This window comes from Jaculus jaculus, chromosome 17, assembly GCF_020740685.1.
Source record: "Jaculus jaculus isolate mJacJac1 chromosome 17, mJacJac1.mat.Y.cur, whole genome shotgun sequence".
Taxonomy (NCBI): domain Eukaryota; kingdom Metazoa; phylum Chordata; class Mammalia; order Rodentia; family Dipodidae; genus Jaculus; species Jaculus jaculus.
This window is the reverse complement of record NC_059118.1, coordinates 20,942,714-20,963,976: the sequence shown is the minus strand read 5'-3', so window position 1 is coordinate 20,963,976 and position 21,263 is coordinate 20,942,714. Positions and strand designations below refer to the sequence as shown.

Here is a 21,263-nt window from a genome sequence, read left to right as displayed (position 1 = left end):
TGCTGGGAACCTTCCCTGGTAATGCCACAAAGAACTGCCTGCCGAGCAGAGGCTCCCCAAAGGGGGACAGGAGAGCGAGCACCATCGTGGTCATCTCGCCCCGTGCGGCTCCCTGACTGTGCCCCTTGGATCAGTGAGAAATTTCTGGATACAGTGCATCACATGGGCCCATGGAGTTTGTCTCTGGCATTCTGCGGGGAGGAAACGGCTGATGGCATGCGCTCTGTTCTGTCCCTAAACGCTGCTAGGTACGTCTGTCACAGAATCGCCAGGCTGGTCCCGCGAGGCCCAGCCACTCTGGAGGGAGGTCATGCTGCCAGTGCAGGCTCAAGGGCATCTCTCCTCACCCTCTCTCCTGCTTCCCACCCAGAGGAGAGCCAAGCTGGGAGACGGTTCAGGCCCAAGGACCTCGCTTTGTTTCTGAATCTACACCAGTAAAGGCTGCACCTTACCATCACTCTCACTTTGAGAAAATCACGGAACATTCTCTACCACCAACTCATATCATGTTCTGATGAATAACTATGATTGTTTTAGGTACAGAATATCCCTAAAACAAACCTATTTCTTCATGGGTTACTTGGGAATTATTTCAGACTTGTCTTTTCCTCTCAACCCCATGTACTTCCTGAAGTTCCTCAGAACAAATCATCTCATCAAATATGTCAGCGAAGGTTGAGGCTGTGGTTTTCCGTGACTGCACAATTCTGTCTCTGTTAGAAAACAAAGATGGCTGACCTCGTGACAGAATTCGGACCGACATTGGAAAGGTGGGGGGCAGGGTAGAAAAGCTCACTGTTGTTTGAATATGAACACAATTATCAGTACTACCTTCATGAACTGCAAAGAAAGGAAGCCACAGAACAGAGAAGTGAGTAAAAGTGGAGCGCTTACATCTGCACATCCTCAGGGCAACTTGGAAGTCATTGACTAATGTGTTCAGGGATTAATCCTTCCCATTACCCCAGAGTCTCGGTTTTTTGTTTGTTTCTTTTTCTCCCTTAAATACATGATTAATGGGTGTCAGTTGTAAAGCTATTTCTAACTAAAAGTGTTTTTTTCTTAAGCCAAAAAGACATGTTTATCTTGAAAATTTACAACAGTTAGCTCATCTCACTATCCTAATTGCATCCTCCAATTACATTTAATCCTTTTAGTGGAGAATCAGGAAAAGTCCAAGGAACATTTTCGGAAGCTTGGGAAGTCTAACCCCTTGGGCTGCAAATCCTGGCCACTCGGGGCTGTGATTCAAGATAAACAAAAGCACAAGGAACTAAGACATAGTCCCTCTTCCCAGAAAAGGGGCCATCAGCCACAGCCTTCATTCACATGATGCAGAGTCCAGATTCGTGCTAGAAAAGAAAGCCAAGTATTTTCATTTCCTCTGAACAAGGCTCAGGGCCAAGCCTAGAGTTTTGTACATTATTCTCTTTTGATCATGTCCATGATGAAGATGTGATAACAGAGCTTTTAACTTTACAAATCTCATCTGTAAGGCAGACATGCAGTGTATGTCAATAATCCCTGCACGCAGGAGACAGAGGTAGCCTGGCCTGTATTGTGAGTTTCAGGCTAGCCAGGAACTACACAGAAAGATCCTATCTTCCCAGTCCTCGGGAAGCAGAGGCAGGAGGATCGCAGTGAGTTTAAGGCCTCCCTGAGGCTGCATAATGAATTCTAGGTCAACCTGAGCTAGAGCAAGACCATACCTCAAAAACCAAATACATAAATAAATAAAGAGCCTAGCTAAAAAAAAAAAAAAAAACCTAACCAACTAACTGACTATTGCCTCTAGCTTCAGAGTAGAATGGAAGATTTCTTGGTAACTGAAACTATAGAAAGAAATCCAATGTCCCATTTTTGCTGTGAGAGGCTTGATATAAAATGATGCTAACAAAATACTCTAGGCCCTCAAACTTGCCACTGAGTTGGCCCTAATCACCAGTGTTTTGAGTTCTTTCAGAAAGAATTTATCTCTGATCTTCTTTCCCACTGGCAATGTATACAGGGAACAAGTAGAACATATGTCATTTCTATAATTCATAATATTCTGACACAGTTCCCAGATGCTAAGAGGACTGTGGTGATATTGAAACTACTGATGGGCTATCTTCAAAGATATTTAAGGGCTGGAGAGATTACATAGTGGTTAAGCTTGCCAGCAAAGACAAAGGTCCCAAGTTCTATTCCCCCAGTGCCCATGTAAAGCCAGATGCACAAGGTGGCACATGCATCTGGAGTTCATTTGCAGTGGCTAGGAGGCCCTGACATGCCCATTCTCTCTCTCTCTCTATCATCTATCTATCTGTCTGTCTGTCTGCCTGCCTTTCTCCCTCTCTCAAATACATAAATAATATACATATATATATATATATATATATTTTAATTTTTAAATAAATGATATTCAAATGCCTCTAGGAAGTGGAAAGAAAAAGGCACAGTGGAAAACAGTGGTTCTCAACCAGGGAGATCTTTGCCTCCTCCTCCCACAAAACCCACCACAGACATGTGGCAAGATGCGAAGACCTATTTGGATGTCACAAGTGGGCCAGGGGGAAAGAGATTATTCCACTGACATCCCATCAGCGGAGAAATTGGAAGCAAAGTGCTTGCTCACAACCAAACTATTCTCTGGCTCAAAAGACCAACAGTGCTAACGTTCAGAACCTCTGCGTGTCCATTAGCTGGGGTCAGCTGACTCTGTAGCAAGAAAGACTGTGCTCACCTCCATGTCCCCTGCACGTGATGACGAGGGAAGCAAAGGTCCAGGGGAATGCTTACCCTTCTTCCTCCGGAGCTAGGCCTGCCCTGCATCCCTTGATATCCAGCTCTGCCCTAGAAATGTGATAGTTGCTCAAAATCATAAGGCACAAGGTTGTAATTTTTAAAGACATCAGTCAGTATCAAGCATCGAACACTGTTGAAACGGCAGAACAAAGGGGTTGCGTTAGAATCGCTCTGTATATTAACATCGTTGGCTAATAATCCACTCAAGAAGAGCAGGGGGATAGACACATATAAAAATGATGTAATAAATATAATAAATGGTGACTAATGAAGTATCATATCACCACTTCCCAGAAAATTAATAATTTTTCCCAAAGATGTGTAACCTTATTCAAACATACTTTCTTAAGGTATGTTTGTTCAAGGGCTTAAGGATGTTTGTTCAGTTAGCTTGCTAAATTTATTTAAGCAAAGGCATTGAAAAATGGAGGGAGGGATGGAAGGGGTGGAAGGAGAGATAATCAAAACTAAAGACATTATGAATAAGTCTTATAAAAACCTACTTCTTCATTAGTTAATTTAAAAAATATATTTTAAGGGCTAGAGAGATGGCTTAACAGTTAAGCGCTTGTCTGTGAAGCCTAAGGACCTGGGCTTGAGGCTCGATTCCCCAGGACCCACGTAAGCCAGATGCACAAGGGGGTGCACGTGTCTGGAGTTCATTTGCAGTGGCTGGAGGCCCTGGCATGCCCATTCTCTCTCTCTCTCTCTCTCTCTCTCTCTCTCTCTCTCTCTCTCTCTTTCTCTCTCTCCCTCTTTCTCAAATAAATAAAAATAAACAGAAAAAAAATTTTAAAAATATTTTAAAAACAAAGTTTGGGCAGAAGTATCATGCTGGAGTGTAGAATGCTATGCCAAGAAGTCATGCATGGATTGTGGCAGGTAAGTCCCAGTGCCAGGGGAGGGCCACTCCTCTTCCCTAGTGGGTCAAGGAAGCCCACGAGTCACCCCAACACAATACAGATTATTGCCGATACCCTTGATTATTAACCAGAACTCTATGGCGGAAGGTATTACATGCTTTAGTGGCAGGACACTGACAAATCAAGTTGGAACTGAGCTGGGTATGTCCTTCCTGGTGGCTAGCTGACATAGTGCTGCAAAGTGGGCTTCTGAGGGAGGACAGCACCAGTCGTAACCAACAGTGGGACACAACAGTTCAGACAAGCAAGATGTGCCCCACGGTTGCAGTGGTGGTAGGTCAGTTACAGGAGTAACCAACTGCTTTCTAAACGGTTTTGAAGCCTGCTCCATGCAGGGTTGGTCCATGCCTGGTACTGAAAACTAAGTCAAAAGTCTATGGCTCTGGGCTGGAGAGATGGCTTAGTGGTGAAAGCACTTGTCTGCAAAGCCAAAGGACCCAGGTTCAATTCCCCAGGACCCACGTAAGCCAGATGCACAAGGTGGCGCACGCATCTGGAGTTCATTTGCAGTGGCTGGAGGCCCTGGCTCTCTCTTTCTTTCTTTCTTTCTCTCTCTCTCTCTCTCTCTCTCTCTCTCTCTCTCTATTTCTGTATCTCTCTCTCAAATAAAAAAATAAATATAAATATATTTTTAAAGCCTATGGCTCCAAAAGCCTATAGGGAGAAGCTACCACTGTTCTCTGGCTAGATGGATACACTGGAAACATCAAATTGCCCCTAAATGGTTATGTTTATACCCATAGATTAGAGCTGTTCTCACCCTTGGACAGAGAAGCTTTCTGTGGATGGTAATGAATACCAGGGAGGCAGACTCATAAAGGTGACATGAAGAAGAGACAGTCCACTGCTAAAGACACCTCCATCGGACCTGTCAGGGATCAGGCAGAGGAGGTGGCAGGAAGACTACCTCTCTCTCTGCTCTCACTGCCGCCCAGAGAAGCTTCTCTGTGGAGCCGGCGGTAGATGCTAAGAAGAATCAAAACTCATCACACTGCTGAAAATAAGGGGCTTTTGGATGCTTGGCACTAAATGAGACTTATCTTCTACACCCTCCAAGGGCTAGGGAACATTGTAGAAGAGGGGGTTGGCACAGGGTGGGAGGAAATACTTCGGGGCACTGTCCTCTGGACATGGTCTGACCGGCACATCCATGACCTCACAGTCATTGTCACCTCCATGTGACCTGCGCAATATCGAGCCCAGCAGCATTTCGATGGAGACGATGGAGGAGGACAGAAAGGATGAGACAGCAAAGCAGAAGAGATAGCTGGGAAGGGAGGGGGTTCAGTGGAACAGGGGCGGGAAAGGGGGTCAAAAGAGGGTGATGTGAGGGGAATATGATCAACTTATCGAGTGAAGTAAATAAGTATTTCTAAAAATCAGTGGACTTAGTCAACATATCAATGTAAACTGGATCTGATCACCTGTCTTCCTTGTTCCCCTTTGGAGCCCTTTTGTCCTTTGACGTGACTGTTTTGCCCCGGATTACCCTAGAAGAAGATGGTAAAGCCATTTCAGAACTCAGAAACATTAGAGTTTGTTTGTTAAGTAGCTTGCTTTGAGACCGGGTCTCACTACGCCACCCAGGCTGGCCCTGAGACTCATGTAGCCTATGCCCACTTGAAGTCAGAAGTTCCCCATTGTGTGCTCCATGTCCAGCTGACTGCTTATTTTAACTTAATTTAATGTTTTTTTTGGGGGGGGCGGGGGTTCAAGGTAGGGTCTCACTCTAGTTCAGGCTGACCTGGAATTCACTATGTACTCTCAAGGTGTCCTCGAACTCATGGCAATCCTCCTACCTCTGCCTCCCAAGGGCTGGGATTAAAGGTGTGTGCCACCACACCCAGCTCATTTTATTTTTTGAATGGTGTTATTTTATTGGAGAGAGAGAGTATGGGCACACCAGAGCCTGTTGCTAACAAACTCCTGACACATGACACATGGGTTGGGGGAGAGATGGCTCAGGGGTTAAAGGCACTTTCTTGCAAAGCCCGTCAACCCAGATTTGATTCTCCGGGACCCACATAGAGCCATATGCTCAAAATGGTGTATTCATCTAGAGTATACAAGAAACTTTGGTGTTCTCTCTCTCTCTCTCTCTGCCTCTCTCCCTCCCTCCTTGCAAATATAAAGTATTTTTTAATTTAAAATAATCTGCCAGGTGTGCTGGTGAATGCCTTAATCCTAGCACTTAGGAGGCAGAGGTAGGAGGATCACTTTGAGTTTGTGGCCACCCTGAGACTACACAGTGAATTCCAGGTCAGCCTGAGCTAGAGTGAGACCCTACCTCAAAAAATTTAAATAATCAGCCTAGGTGAGATGCAAACATGCTTTTGCCTAAACAAAGAAGCCTCAGGTGACATCTATCACCCTGAACCCTGAAACCAGCATTTGCCTGGACTGTTAGCATGAGTCACAAGGAGGAAAAGATGGAAACTTGAACAAACACGAAATTCAGAGTCAGGTGGACTCTGGTAACTTACAGGATCTCCTGGGAAGCCCTTCTCTCCATATCCCCCAGGGGCACCTCTGGAACCTGGGCTGCCCTAAAAAAAAATTTAATTAAACCTCTATGTTAGCCTATAGGTGGTTTTTATAAAGGAGTTCAAGGTCCATTAGCACACCTAGGCGTGGGTAAGTGATCAGTTAAAGTGCTGTATGTTTCTCAAACACATCCACGTTCCCCCAGACTTCCAGGCAGACTGTCTGTTGTGAGGCTAAGACACTGGACTCTTCCCCTGGTAGAGCGTAGGGCTGTCCAACAGGACTTTGAGCAGCAATGGAAATATTCCACAGCTAGAATGTCCAATGTGGAGGTCACTAGTCCCCCATGGCTATCAAGAACCTGAAATGTGGCTACTGAACCTGGACAGTCGAATTGTCAACTTTAATTGATTTGAATTTAAGTATTCATATATGGATAACGGCTACTAGCATTGGATGTCCTAGCCAGTTTGGCAATTTCTGATGTTTAAACTTAGATGTCACACCAGAAACCGATACAGGAATGTTCCGCTTTCACCTCAAACTCAGCTGTTCCCAAGGAAAATTACGCAGGCCAGGATCCTTGTGGGCATTTTGATTGGCTCCCTATTTTCTGCTCCTCTGGTCGCCCATATTGGGAGCTCTTACGTGTCAGAACTATGGCTAGGGTGGGGCAAAAGAAGCTCCTAATTGCAATGCTTAGGGAAGTCCATTTTCAAAATAATATGTGGATGTCTTCTGGAATCCACACAGCCACTTGTTCCACCACAGACCTTGTACTATGAGCAGGAGTCACCAAGGGAGAGGAGATGGAAACTGGACTAAATAGCCCTTGTGTCTGTTCTCACTGCCACTGTTTGACTTGAAGACTGCATCCCATCTCACTTCTGTGATTACAGCTCCACCTCTTATCCTTCCTTACACCCATGTCTTCTACAACAAACCCCCGCACTACTGCCGAAGGAGACTTCTAACATGCGAATCCGATTACAATCCTGCTACTTAAAACGTTTCCAGGGCTGGAGAGATGGCTCTGCGGTTAAGGCGCTTGCCTGCAAAGCGTAAGAAGATATGTTCGAATCTCCAGGTCCCGTGTAGCCAGACGCACAGTGACTCAAGCATGTTATGTCACACATGCACCACAAGGGGGCGCACGTGTCTGACGTTCGTTCACTGGGGCTGAAAGGCCCTGGCGCACCCTTTCTCTCTCTCTCTCTCTCTCTCTCTCTTTCTCTTTCTGTCTGCCTCTTTCTGTCTCTCTCAAAAACAAAATAATAATAATAATACAACCTTCCAAGCTCCTTTCCATCCTCAACTATGGCCTAATGAAGAAAAGCCAAACCCCTTCCCTTGGCTCACTGGTGCTGTCCTGTATTTCTGCCACTACTTGAGACTATCTGCCTCTGCTGGACTCTACATCTACTAGGCAGAACAACTTACAGTGTCCCCAAGCCTCTGGCTACGCTGTTTGTCCTATGTAGGATGCTCTTCCTCCCCATTTGTGCCTTGCTAACCATTCTTCCTACTTCATTCTAGGAACACTTCTGGACACTGCAACCCTAGGCTGTCAGGTATCTGTCCGTGGACTCCCACACAGATGCTCACAATGGGGCCCCAGTCACCTTTTGTGGAATGTGGGATCCTTGAGGACAAGGGTTGTGAGATCCATCTCTGATTCTTTAACAAATAACTCAGTGCCTGATTTGTGACAAGTAGCCAAAAGCTATGTAATAAACAAAGGAACCAGAACATAAAAGCAGAGCTGAGTGCTGGAATGAGTTTAAGGTTAAAAAAAGGTTTCACTGTAATTTACTACATCAAGGCCACCAAAATAACTTTTCTTCTTCTTTTTTTTTTTTTTTTGGTTGTTTCTGGTGCTATAAATGAAGATAGAAGATATTATTATTGGCCAAAAGTATTCATTTCCAGAGCTATGATAAACACGGGACCTTGCACCCTTAAAAAAAAAAAATTAGCTGGAAATTGTTAAAAATTACACAATAGCCTACTTGTTCCAAACAAGAATGGGAATATATTTGATGGCAACTGGCTTTCAGCATGTGGTTGTGAGGGTAATTTTGATGATCCATTGACTAATAAGCACCTAGGGAATTTATGAGGCACTTCTCTGGGTATGCCTGTGAGGACACTTCCAATGAGGTCTAACTGAGGAGGGAAACTTGCCCTCACTGGGAAGCACCATCCCATGGGCAGGGGTACTGGACTGAACAAACACAGAAAAAGAAGAAAGCAAACAGAGCACTGGCATTTCCCCATTTTGTGGTGGGAACCATAGTCCAGGACATTCTCACTGTTATGTTTTCTCTTCCATGATGCATTGTGCTCATCTGAGTTGTAAGCCAACACAAATTTTGTTGTTATTGTTGTTCATGGTCATGAGAAAAGTTACTAGTATGTTGGCAATGTCAGCTGTCAGCTTTACCCCTAATAGCCAGTGACACACAGAAAATGGGGCTGTCTGTCACCAGGTGCTCCTGTGATTCCTGAGAAGAGTTACCTGTTATCCAGGATCACCTTTTTCTCCCTTTCTCCCAGGAAATCCATGAGATCCCTAAAAGAATATAAAGGAGAAAAAAAAAAAAAGGGGGGCTGGGGAGATGGCTCAGTTAGTAAGGTGCTTGTTACACAAGCAGGAGAACTTGAGTTTAGATCCCCAGCACCCATAGAAAAGCCATGTTCCATGGTGCACCCTGTAATCCCGGCCCTGGAGAGATGGAGACAGAGGATCCCTAGGGATTTCCGGCTACCTAACCAAAGTGAACCAGTGAGTTCTGGGGTCAGTGAGAGACTCCAGCTCAACACAGAAGGTGAAGGGTGAGTGATGGAGACATCCAACCTTCACACCTGGCCTTCACATGCATGTTCACATATGTAATGTTCGCTTTCACCACATACACATGCACCTGCATACATACGAACATGCATACGCACCCATGCACACATACCACATGTACATGTACATGTGGTATGTGTGTTTGTTCCCAAAGAATCAACCTGGTGGTGGCTCTGTGGTAACTCAAACACAAGGGGCTTACATCTTCTCCGTCGAGTCCATCAATCCCATCGTCTCCATGTTCTCCCTGAGGGACAACGACACACAGGTCAGGTTAAATCGATGACTGGTAATAATACTGCAAGCAGTCAGGCATCTGACATGTGTTTCTTAGGAAATGACTCCCATTAGGACATCAAACTTGACTTAAAAGAGAGTATAATACCTTAGATCCAGAAAGTCCTTTAGCTCCCTGCAAAAGAGTAAATCAATACATTACTCAATGTGGGTGTGATGGTTGCCCAGCTACAATTCCAGCATTGGGAGGTGAAGGCAGGAGGATCAGGAGTTCAAGGCCAGCCTTTCCCACATGTTGTGTTTGAGGCCAACCTGGACTTCATGAGACCCTATATGAAAAATAAATAAGTAAGCCAGCTGTAGTGGCTCAGGCCTGTATCCCAACACTCCAGAGGCTGAGCTGAGAGAATCACTGTGAGTCCAGTGGTAACCTGGGCTACAGCATGAGTTTCAGGATCAGCCTGTCCCTGGAAAAGAAAACCCAAATAACAAAAACATAAATAGAGGCTGGAGGGATGGCTTAGTGGTTAAGGTGTTTGCCTGCAAAGGTTAAGAACCGAGGTTCAATTTCCCAGTACCCAGGTAAGCCAGATGCACAAAGCAGCACATATGTCTGGAGTTCATCTGCAGTGGCTGGAAGCTCTGGTCTGCCAATTCTCTCTACATATCTGCCTCTGTCTCTCTGTCCCTCTCTGCCTGTCTCTCTCTGTCTCTCTCAAATAAATAAATAAATAAATAAATGTTTTTAAAAGCAAAACTAACTAAATAAATGTCTGTCCCTGGTGCATCAAAGACAGAGTAGCGATTCATGGAGTACAACGGGAAGAAGCCACCTTCCCCAGAGAGAGCTCTCTTACATTATCTCTTCCGTTGGTTCTAGCTCAACACATGGGAAAGGGCTGTGGATGGAATTCAATTACTGCTCCAGACTCTAGTCTGCAAAGAAGGAAACTAGCATGTGTGACTGGAGCAGCGGGGAGAGGAAGGAGCGATGAGAACGAGAAAAGGAGGAACGGAAGCAGTGGAGGAGAGAGGGAGAAGGACACGATACGGGGAAGCGGAGCCGTACCTTGTGACCTGGCTCCCCCGGACATCCTGCAATCCCTCTGTCACCTTGAGGTCCAGCTTCTCCTCGTCTTCCCTAAGAAAAGGATTCAAGCATATGGCCAAAGTGGAACTTTTTCCAGGAACTGCCAGTGGTTTGCTTTCTGAGCTGGAGTACATGGCATGGGAGCTTTCGACGAAGCACATGCTCCTGTGGGCTCCTGCATTTCAATGCCTTCCCCGCCCCCCACCATTCACACACTTTCCCTGACAGTCTTGGGAGCTTGCTCACACATGCAAAGGTCAGGACTAAGGACAAGATGAGCTTGGCTGCTTCGACCCCTCATCAGATGATGCAGGCAAGAATTCAGAAAGTCGCTTTCCCTTCTAGCCACATTGTTAACTGCTCCAGTGATCTTGGTTACCCATGACAATGCATTTCACACCAGACCTGATTGATTCTCCAAGGAAGTGTGGAGAGACAGCTAAGCGCCAGAGTGAAATGAAGCTCGTGAGAACAGCTCCATGAGGTGCCACCGTCTTTTTCAGCCATCGGGTCTCTTGTGCCTCGGTGCATAGTAGATGCTTACTTAGAGTTCACAGCGAGAGCAAAAGAAATTGTTCAGCATCTATCTTAATTCTGTATGCTCTAATAAGACGGGGAACAAGCTATTTCCTTTTCCCCTGCTCTGCTTTCTTTATTCTGGGGATGAGTCTTGATAAAAGCAGGGGTTATGGAGCCTTTTGACTTCCCATCCCCTGGACTTTCAGCCAGCTATGGGCTCTCACAGACACAAAAGCTCTCTCACACTGGCAAGGTAGTCTCTGAAACCCCTCGGTTTGGAGAGTGAGCCACTTAGAGCACTCCTTTAGTGGTCCCTTTGTAAGCTAGGTCAGCGTAGAGGTGCTCAGAGAAGTAATCAAGGAGTTCAATATCCTGGTTAAGGTCTCACATCTAAGTCAACCCTTGACAGTCAGATCCCAAACTCTGGGCTTTCAGACATTACAAGCTCTGGAAGTTCCCTAAGCACCCATCCCCCAAAGGAGCTGCCCAAGGGATTTCAGTCCCTCCAGATTCTACTCATAATTTCGCTGATGAAGCAAGTGAGGTTTCTGGTTTTAGAGTCAAGTATCGAGGATCCCAAAGCTCTGTGTAGCATGTAGTCATAAAGCCATGCCCTGGGCTTCCCCACCTACTTCCCATGTACATCGGCTCCAGCTCTGAGCCACGCTCAGATCACTGGGTTTCAGGCATAATGAGAGCTCCCTAGTAGATAAACTTCTGCATCTTGCTTGGAGGTTGTAGTGGCTTGAATGCAAACACATGACCCCGGTAGACTCAGGTATTTTTTCATTAAACTTCCTACTTAAGTCTCTAGCAGGAAGAGGCCTGCTGGAAGAGGTGTGTCATTAGGAGTGTATCTTGAGTCCAGGCCTATGGAGAACCAGTTTGAGCTCTGGCTGTTTGTTCTTGCTGCTGTTGGTGTCTCTCTCTCTGTCTCTGTTTCTCTCTCTCCATCCCTCCCCCCATCTCCCTGTAGATGCTGAAGAAAGCCAGCTTCTTCTGCCATTGAGAAACTTCCTCCAGAATCTGGCAGCCTGAAATAAACCCTTTCCTCCCATAAGCTGCTTCTGGTTGGGTGTTTGTCCCAGCCATGAGAAGGTCACTGCCACACAGGTACAGAGAATCTTGCCCGCCTGGCTCCTTACACCAAGAAAACCATGCCATGCCACGTTCATGTGAGCCTCTGCTGTTTCCTCCCCAAGTTATGATTCAGAAAATAGAAAAGGAAAAGAAAAACAACATTTTCTCTCAGGCACTATTATAAAAAGAAAACACAAACAAGCCTCCGCCTACTCCTTCTACACGAACGTCAAGCTTTTCATGAAAAGAAAATTAGTGAAATATGGATTTGGGGGCAGGGAATTATAAAAACTTACAGGATCTCCATCCTCACCCCTGTGTCCTCTGCTGCCTCTCAGACCTGAAGAGCCCTAGGAGGGAACAAAGAAAAGGACATCTTAGACATCAGCCATACATTCACATGAAGTCATTGGATATTCCTAACAAGCTCCTCCCTTGGACCTAGGTATGTGAGGCTATGACCGTGGACAGAATCCAACATTGTATGCAGCTGGCTTTCACCTGGCTTTCCTCTCTGAAGCTACTCTGCAGAAAGAGGCCTTCGGAGTGATGCAGGAGACTGACCCTTGGAATCTGACTTGTGGATGAGGGCCCCAGGGCCACTCCTGAATCTGAGTGATTTGCTAGAAAGACAGCTGTTATGGTCATCTCTCTTGATCACATAAGTAGTAAAAGGGTCATTTATTTTTTTTAACTTATTTATTTATTTATTTATTTAAGGGAGAGAGAAAGAAAGAAAGGAAGAGAGAGAGAGAGAGAGAGAAAGAGAGAGAACTGGTGCACCAGAGCCTCTCACCTCTGCAAACTCTAGACATGCTCCACCTTGTGCATCTGGCTTATGTGGGTACTGGGGAATTGAACCTGGGTCCTTAGGCTTTACAGGAAAGCCCCTTAACTGCTAAGCCTTCTCTCCAGCCCATCAATTTTTTTTTTTCCTGCTTTCTTCAGAGCTCAAGGGAAAGTGAGCACTTCTAACAACAAGGGTATATCTATTTGAATTAAGTCACCTCTCTCTCCGCCACAAATGGCTTCGTGGCTTGTGCATGGCAAAGATCCCACTGAGGTTTACTTTTCCCTACCCTCTGACACAGGTCCTTGCTGTCTGTTCTGGTTGACAGAGAGGCTGTGTTCCTAGCATATAATTCTACCATTGACCCACGAGAGACTTCAATAAATCAAACAGCACGATGCAGCAGGGCACCTCATATAAATCACCCCTGCGCACAATGAGCAATGTGGGAAGCATGAGCAAGCATTATGGTTAATCTCTTTATCGGCATGCCTAAAATCCATACAAAATGTACATAAAATGAACAAATTATAAAGATATGCTTAATTATTACAGAGTGAGCTTTTATTTTCTTTTTCTTTTTCTTTTTTCTTTCTTTTCTTTTCTTTTTTTTTTTTGTTTTGTTTTGTTTTGTTTTGTTGTTGTTGTTCAAGGTAGGTTTTGCTCAAGCCTGAGCTGACCTGATCTGGAATTCATTACGTAGACTCAGGCCGGCCTCAAACTCACAGTTATTTACCTACCTTGGCCTTCCAAGTGCTGGAATTGAAGGTATGCCCCCACCATGCCAAGCTGAAGCGAGTTCTCTACAATATTCATATGTGCTGTCCGTGAAGTCTTCACCCAGGTCAGGCATCCGAACAGTGCCAGTTTCAAGTACAGGGCCCACCATGTCACAACTGTCCCCACCCCACTCCCCTGACCCCACTCCGGGAGTGTGCCGATAAAGCTCGTGATAATGCTTCCTGGACTTTCTCTTTGGGGTGTGTGCACGTGGGCCTATGCTCGCCGTGGTGCATGTGTGAAGGCCATCTTGTTTTCCTTGTCTTCCACCATGTTGCTGGCTGGGCCTCTTGTTGTTCATGTGCCTGTGAGCGTCTAGGGGATTCTCCTCTCTCCACCTTCCATCTCGCCAGGGTTGCTCTGGGATTGGAGACACTCACGCCACTGCGCCCAGCTGTATGTGGGTTGTAGGGACCCAAAACCAAATTCTCACACTTGTGCAGCAAGAGCTCTATCCACTGTGGAATCTCCTCAGCCCCTTCCTGGCCTTTTCAAAATATTTCACCATTGAAGTATATATTCCTAGACCCTGTACCTCAACTTTCCCTGTTTGCAAATTTTAATAAATGGAATCATATCGCATGTATTCCTCAATCTGTTTGCCTTTCTGGTTTTGGATTTCTGGTCATGGCCATGTTGGTAAAAATTTACTCACATTTTTAGGTGTAGTTTAAGTTCATTCGCTTGCATTGACATAGAGCATTTCAATGGAAACACCATGATACAGTTTTCATCCTATTGCTGTGTTGCTGATCTTTATAGCTGTTTTAAATGTTTAAAAATATTAATGAAAAACAACTCTGTCTGCTCTTTTAAATATATTCCTAGCTGTTTAAAAATAGATGTAGGGGCTGGACAGATTGCTTAGCAGTTAAGGCATTTGCCTGCAAAGCCAAAGGACCTCAATTCAATGCTCCAGGATCCACGTAAGCCAGATGCACAAGGTGGCGCATGTGTCCGGAGTTTGTTTGCAGTGCCTGGAGGCTCTGGTATGCCCATTCTCTCCCCGCCCCCCCCCAAATAAATAAATGTTTAAAAATAGATGTAGAAGGTGTAAATCAGAAACCCAAGAAGCAACATCACCAGGGTTATATAAAAGAAAAGGGAGTCATTCTTAATGACAGTACCAAAAGTGAGCTTTTTGAACTGCATCCTACGCCATGAAAATCACATGAAATGCTCAAGGGAGTAAAGGTTGCAAACTCAATCGCCCAGTCTCAGTCCCACCTATGACAAAGCCAGGCTGATTAGAGAAAAAGGATCACAACTGAATGATACCTTTGAGGCTTGCAGTCCTCGGGTCCCATGAGGCCCTGGGACTCCTGCACATTTGCAAAACGTACAGCAACAAGTCCTCTCTGCGACGTTTCCCTGGGAAACAAAGCAAAGCGGGGTGAGCAATGAGCATCAGGAATTTCACTGGATCAGAATTCTACGTCGACAAGTCATAATCCAATACCCACAAGCCCAACCACTGCCTTCAGGTGAGGGGATGCAGAGAATCAGGGGTATTTGACAGGATTGTGAAGAGACAGCACCAGGCCAACAACTGGGCAATATCTGCTCCCCAAAGAAATGACTTCGATGTACAGGAAGGGCACCAAGCACAGAAGGCCACCAGCAAAATTTGCCTGAGACTTACTGGTCTCTGGTTGACCATCTCCTAAAATAGGGATTTCTATAGCATTGGAAGCTTTTAAAATAGATTACTGATTAATTGAGCTTTTAGTTCCCTAGGCACTATTTAGTGAGGTGACAGTGAGTGAAAAGAGAATGCAAAAAGAAACTGAGTTCTGGTCTTTCTGACTATATACTAAATACCATGCACTTAATTTAATGGGGCAAACAAAAGTAGTCTTTGGAAATGCCAAGTTTCCAACATAGCCCTCATAGAATTGGGAGTAACTGGATATTTCAACAACTCACCAGGTACTGTGATAGCTTACTGCCCAGGTCTGTCATTCCAATGGTCAGATGAGTCCTATAATCAAATCCTTTCCCAAATTCAAAGCTGTAAAACTCATCATGATCAACTGTGTTAAGGGACACCACCAGCAGAGCGTCAAGTCCTATTCAGTGAGATAAATAAATGAGACAGAAAACCAAAGGGCTGTGCACACAAAAGAAACTCCACTCCATGAGAGTTATCCAAAGAATCAGACAAGAGAAGAAAAAAAAAAAAAACATAACAGGAAGCAAGATTCCCAAAATGCAAATAACCTAGCAGCACAGCAGATTTGCCTGCATTTCTGAATATGCATCAGACTCTCTGCCTTAGCATAAAATCCCCTGAGAAAAAGCATTCAAGAGAAACCACTGAAATCTACTGAAAAACGCCAACAGAAAACAGCATTCAGAATCTCACACTGATGCAATTATTGAGCATTTTGAAGAATGGGCATTGTTCATCTTTGGGGATGGGGTTCTGGAATTTCTAGAATGTAGGTTCATGAGAGTTGTCCCCCTCACCCTGGAGCCCAGGCCCTGGGTGACTCTCATCTCAGCTGAATACATCCAGTCCAGTCCATGCACTCATTCACAGACTCCATTAGTTCAGTGACTCTATCCACCTGTCATTAGTCAAGTACTTATTTCATTTAAAAAAAAATTATTATTTATTTATTTGAGAGAGAGAGAGGATGAGTACACCAGGGTCTCTAGCCACTGGGGGAAAAAAAAAAAAACCTCCAGATGCATGCACCACATTGTGCATCTGGCTTTCATGGATACTGGGGAATTGAACCTGATCCTTAAGCTTCTCAGGCAAGAACCTTAATCACTAAGCCATCTTTCCAGCCCATAAGTATTTCTTTCTTAAGAACTTATATACCAGTTGTTGTGCTAAAAATACAAGATGCAGGGCTAGAGAAATGGCTTAGTGGTTAAGGCACTTGCCTGCAAAGCCAAAGGACCCAGGTTCGATTCCCCAAGACCCACGTAAGCCAAATGCACAAGGGGGCACATGCATCTGGAGTTCATTTGCAGCAGCTGGAGGGCTTGACTCACTCATTCTCTCTCTCTCTCTCTCTCTCTCTCTCTCTCTCTCTCTCTTTCTCCCTCTCTCTCTCCCTGCCTATTTCTTTCTCTCTCAAACAAATAAAGAAAAATAAAGATACAAGATGGGTAGATCAGACATACTCTTTCCTGTCCCAAAGTTCAGGGTCAAATGGGAAAGATGGATAGAATTAGAAAGTTATTCAGAGAAGGTCTCTGACAGGGACCATCAGGATGTAGCAAAACAACTTGTGGAGAAGACCCACTCTTAGTGGCCATGGGAAGAATTCTTGGAGAAAGTGATCTGAAACTGATTCAAAGACAATTGGTCAAAGGAAAGAGACAGAGATAGAAGATGTAGAGAAGAACTGGGAGCAAAGGAGGGTGGGCAGAGCTCTAGACAAGGACTAGAAGGAATGAGACTGTAAAGGCCTCAGAGGAGGAAAGTTCTGCGTGCCTGGAACACTGAGCTGGAGCAGAGAACTAAGACCTGAGCAGAGAGCAGGGGTGGAGTCTGCAGGCCCCCACGGCACGTTCAGGAAGAGAATACATGTTTCAAATGCAGGGGAAGTGCTGGAAGAACTTTAGCAGGGAAGATGGTACCATCTGTGGCTATGGGAGTTTGTGGAAACTAAATCCCAGAGGTCAATTTGGGACTCTTTCAAGGTAGTCTCAGACCGTGTGTCACAGTTGACAATTAGACTAATTTGTGGGTTTTTTAAAATATTTTATTTTTATAAATAAATAAAATATTTGACAGAGAAAGTGGGAGAGAGAGAGAGAGAGAAAAGAGAAAAGGGGGTGCACCAGGGCTGTCAGCCACTGGAAATGAACTCCCGACCTATGCACCCCCTTGTGCATCTGGCTTACATGGGTCCTGGAGAATCGAACGTGGGTCCTTTGGCTTTGTAGGCAAATGTCTTAACTGCTAAGCCATCCCTCCAGCTACAGATTCCTCTCAACTTTGGCACCTCACATCTACCTCAATCCAAAACTGATGGAACCAAGACGTGATTTTCCAAAACCACGTTGCTATCTCTCACATGGATACTCAGAAACAACAGGAAGAAATGGCTTAGATTAGACTTACTTGAAGCTGATTCTGTGAGGGAAATTTGTACTTGGGTGGCTTATTGAGAATCAAAACCAACAAAGGAAGTTGTCAGCAGGTTCCTATCTCAGCAAAGTCTTAGCTCTGACCTCATTCATGGGGGACACTGGAGTTTGAGCTGTGCCAGGAGGTAAGAGTACTGGGCTTCTATGGCCTGCATCATTGACTGCCACACCCACTAAGATGGGACACGGCCTGGCCCCACTTGTGAAGGTTACACTTTATTGTCACCCTGATTAGATTAAGAAGCACCTGGGGAGGGGTGCGGCGGGGCTGGCGAGATGGCTCGGTGGTTAAGGTGCTTGCCTGCAAAGCCAAAGGACCTAGGTTTGATTCCCCAGGACCCACATAAGCCAGATGCACAAAGTGGCACATGTATCTGGAATTTGTTTGCAGTGGCTGGAACCCTGGTGTGCCCATTCTCTCTCCCTCTCTCTCTCTCTCTCTCTCTCTCTCTCTCTCTCTCTCTCTCTCTCTTTCTCTATCTCTCTCTCTGTCTCTCTCTCTCTCTCTCCCCGCCTCTTTCTCTCAAATAAATAAATAAAAATAAAATAGTCAAAAAGAAGCACCTAGGGCATTAGTGGGACACACATTTAGGTGTGTCTGAGGATATTTTCAGGGAGGAAAAAGGCTGCCCCTGAATGTGGTCAGTACCATCCCATGGACTATAGTCTTGGACTAAATAAAAGGACAAAGAAGAAAGAAGTGGAGCTTCATAATTCCCTTTTCTCTGTTTCTTGCCCCTCCCAAGATGTAGGTAAGCAATGGCCACATATTCCCATTGCCACAGAGTTGCCTGTCGTCTTCCCCACCATGAAGGATCGTGTCCCCTCAAACGTGAGCCCAGATAAACCTTTCCTTCCTTAAGTCACTTCTTACCACGTTTTCTCAGACTGAGGAGGAAAGTAACTAATCTACCACCCGACTCCAAACACCTCAGGTTAGTCAAGGGCGCATGTCTGGAGAAGGTCACTGGTGTAAGTACCTGGTCATCACGTCCCAGTTAGGGGAGAGAGTGGGAGCTAACTACGGAGCATGGAGTAAGTCACTGGCAGAATTTTCCGCAAGTGGCCACAGGGACCCTGCGATCTAAAGCACCTTGGACAGAGACTTGTCCTGCGTACCCTGTGTGACATTCCACGTCAGTACTTGCTTCTCTGAGCCTGTCCGACTCATCCTCCAGCATTGTGATGCTTTCACCCTGGAGTCCGTCTGAAAAGATTAGCAGCACCTAGATGAATAGGAACAAAATAAAAGACCCGGATGGCAGGAAACAGACACAAACATGGGGAAAGAGGAACAGACAACGGAGGAGTGAGTGGAAAAGTGCAGCGAGGGTACCTGTCCTCTGGATGCAGATTTCTCTTCCAACGTGTCCCAAGCGACTGCAAGAACTGTGCGTTCAGATGAGTTGGCCCACGGACGGCGACTTGCCGCAGGCTGTAGAATATCGCTTTCTGATAGATTTGGAACTTGGCGGGGAATCCTTGGTGGTCGTTCACCTGAAAGGCCAGGCTCACCTGGGTCTCGGCACCAGCCCCGCAGCTCACCCCTCTGACAGAGGTGATGTCCTCTAGGATTCTTGGGAGGTGTGATTCCAGATGGGGGTGGCCCTGGAACAGTGGCTGCCCTTGATGGTGAGTGGAAAAGTCAAACCCAACCACTATGTCCACAAAGCAATCTGGAGGCGGAGCAAAACAAGCCCAGGTTAGTGAGTGAACAGGAATAAGGAAGGACAAAAGAGAGACAGGGAGGAGAGTTGTCATGCCCCAGGGCATCTTCAGCCTACTCAAGAAGGAAGATACTGGCTGCTCTACCCACATGAAACATTGGTGCAACATTCCTTCGCTTAGGGGAGGAGAGAGGGAGCTCAATGAGGATTCCAGGGCAGCAGGTCACCAACAGCATTTTCTGCCAGTGGCCACAAGAGTCCCAAGACCTATAGCACCTAGGACAGAGACCGAGATCTACTCCCTACAAGTCCCAGGAACTAAATCATATCCAGGCTCACTCTCAGTGGCTTCGTGTGCAGATGCATTTTTTTTCTTCTTTTTAATGAAGATATACTCTAATTCACCTAATCATACCATTAATTAGTTGAGTTGTCCCAGAGATGCATTTCCACAGGTCTTAATACAAATGCTTGTAAAGGCCAGATGGATAACACAGACAAGTCAATGGACAGGGCGTGAGGACAATGAACTGAGGGACAATGACACAGCCCTGTCTGCACTGTCGCCATCATGTGGAAAATGGGGCAAATGCTGTTAGATTGTCTGATCTTTCAAAACAGAGCTCGAAGTTGACATTTTCCTTGGCATATTCTCCAATTTGTTAATGCCAACAATTAACTTAACAAGCTGTCAGCTCTGGACAGGACAAGTAAATTACATGTTCAAGTGGCCCTTGGACGGTCTCTGATCCTGGCCAGAAGTGCATTTCCAGACGAGGCCACAGAGAGATTCTCGGGGGCTGTGAGGCCAGCTCTTCCCACCTCCAGGACGCTCAACTCCATGCAAGCACTCACACGGGACAGAAAAGATGGGGTGCACTTGCAAAGGCCAACACATATTGGGAAGTAAGCAGCTTCTGTTGGAACAACTCGAGACAACAGAATTGTCTCAGATTGAGGAAGTTGTGCTTGTGGTAACAAGTCCACACAAGGCAGGCAGCTCCTGCATGCCATTCCTGTTTTACCACCTCCCAGCCCAGCCAACAGCTCCAGAGTCCATGTCGGGTGCAGCTGAAAAGTGACATTCCCTGCTAGATGGGTCATTGTTCTCCATTCACTATCTTCACACATAGCTCAGCTGATTCTTCAACATTAACTGGTCGGGGCGTGGTGGTGCACACCTTTGATCCTAGCACTCGGGGAGACAGAGGTAGGAGGATTGCCGTGAGTTCGAGGCCAGGCTGAGACTACATAGTGAATTCCAGATCAGCCTGGGCTAGAGTGAGACCCTACCTCGGAAAAAAAAAATGGGAGCATTACCCACACGACCTTTGTGACCATTTATATTTGTAAAATTCTGGATCTCATAATCCCTAAGGACAATCGTAGCTTTACTGTTGTGATGATTAATCTTTGGTTGTCAACTTGACAGGATTTAGAATCACCATGGAAGCAAATTTCTGGGCATGTCTGTTAAGAGGCTTTTTTTTTTTTGGTCTTTTCTTTCTTTCTTTTTTTTTTGGGAGGGGGTTTGGTTTGGTTTGGGATTTTTCTAGATTAGATTAGTTGAGGTGGATAGTATTAACTGTGGGTGGCACCATCCCCTGGGCTGGGTCCCTAGGCTGCAGGAAGAGAATAAAGCTACTTGAGCACTCAGCATTCATTGGTCTGCTTTGCTTCTTTCTGGTTGGCCTGATGTCACCAGGTCTCCCGTGATGCCTTTCCCTGATACACATGATGGACTATAATCTAGAACTGTAAACTGAAATAAAGTCTTCCTCCCTTAAACTGATCTTTTTGGTCAAGTATTTTGTTCCAGCTTTTGGTAACTAACATAACTATGTAATGATGATAGGGATGTCATTATTCAGAAAAGAAAACCTACACTATGTGTGTACGCATAAAAAGTACACACACACACACACACACACACACACACACT

General features: G+C 45.5%; 1 protein-coding gene across 1 annotated transcript in view; it reads right to left on the bottom strand.

The window, feature by feature from the left end:
* The window catches only part of Col6a5 (collagen type VI alpha 5 chain), a 119,706-nt gene that overhangs the window by 70,078 nt on the left and 28,365 nt on the right, over window positions 1-21,263 (bottom strand). The window contains 13 exon segments of the mRNA XM_045136651.1: window positions 2,782-2,835; window positions 5,135-5,200; window positions 6,194-6,256; window positions 8,713-8,766; window positions 9,251-9,295; window positions 9,434-9,460; window positions 10,355-10,426; window positions 12,271-12,324; window positions 14,823-14,915; window positions 15,471-15,613; window positions 18,799-18,880; window positions 18,991-19,031; window positions 19,034-19,330. Coding sequence (XP_044992586.1) covers window positions 2,782-2,835; window positions 5,135-5,200; window positions 6,194-6,256; window positions 8,713-8,766; window positions 9,251-9,295; window positions 9,434-9,460; window positions 10,355-10,426; window positions 12,271-12,324; window positions 14,823-14,915; window positions 15,471-15,613; window positions 18,799-18,880; window positions 18,991-19,031; window positions 19,034-19,330 — 1,091 coding nt within the window.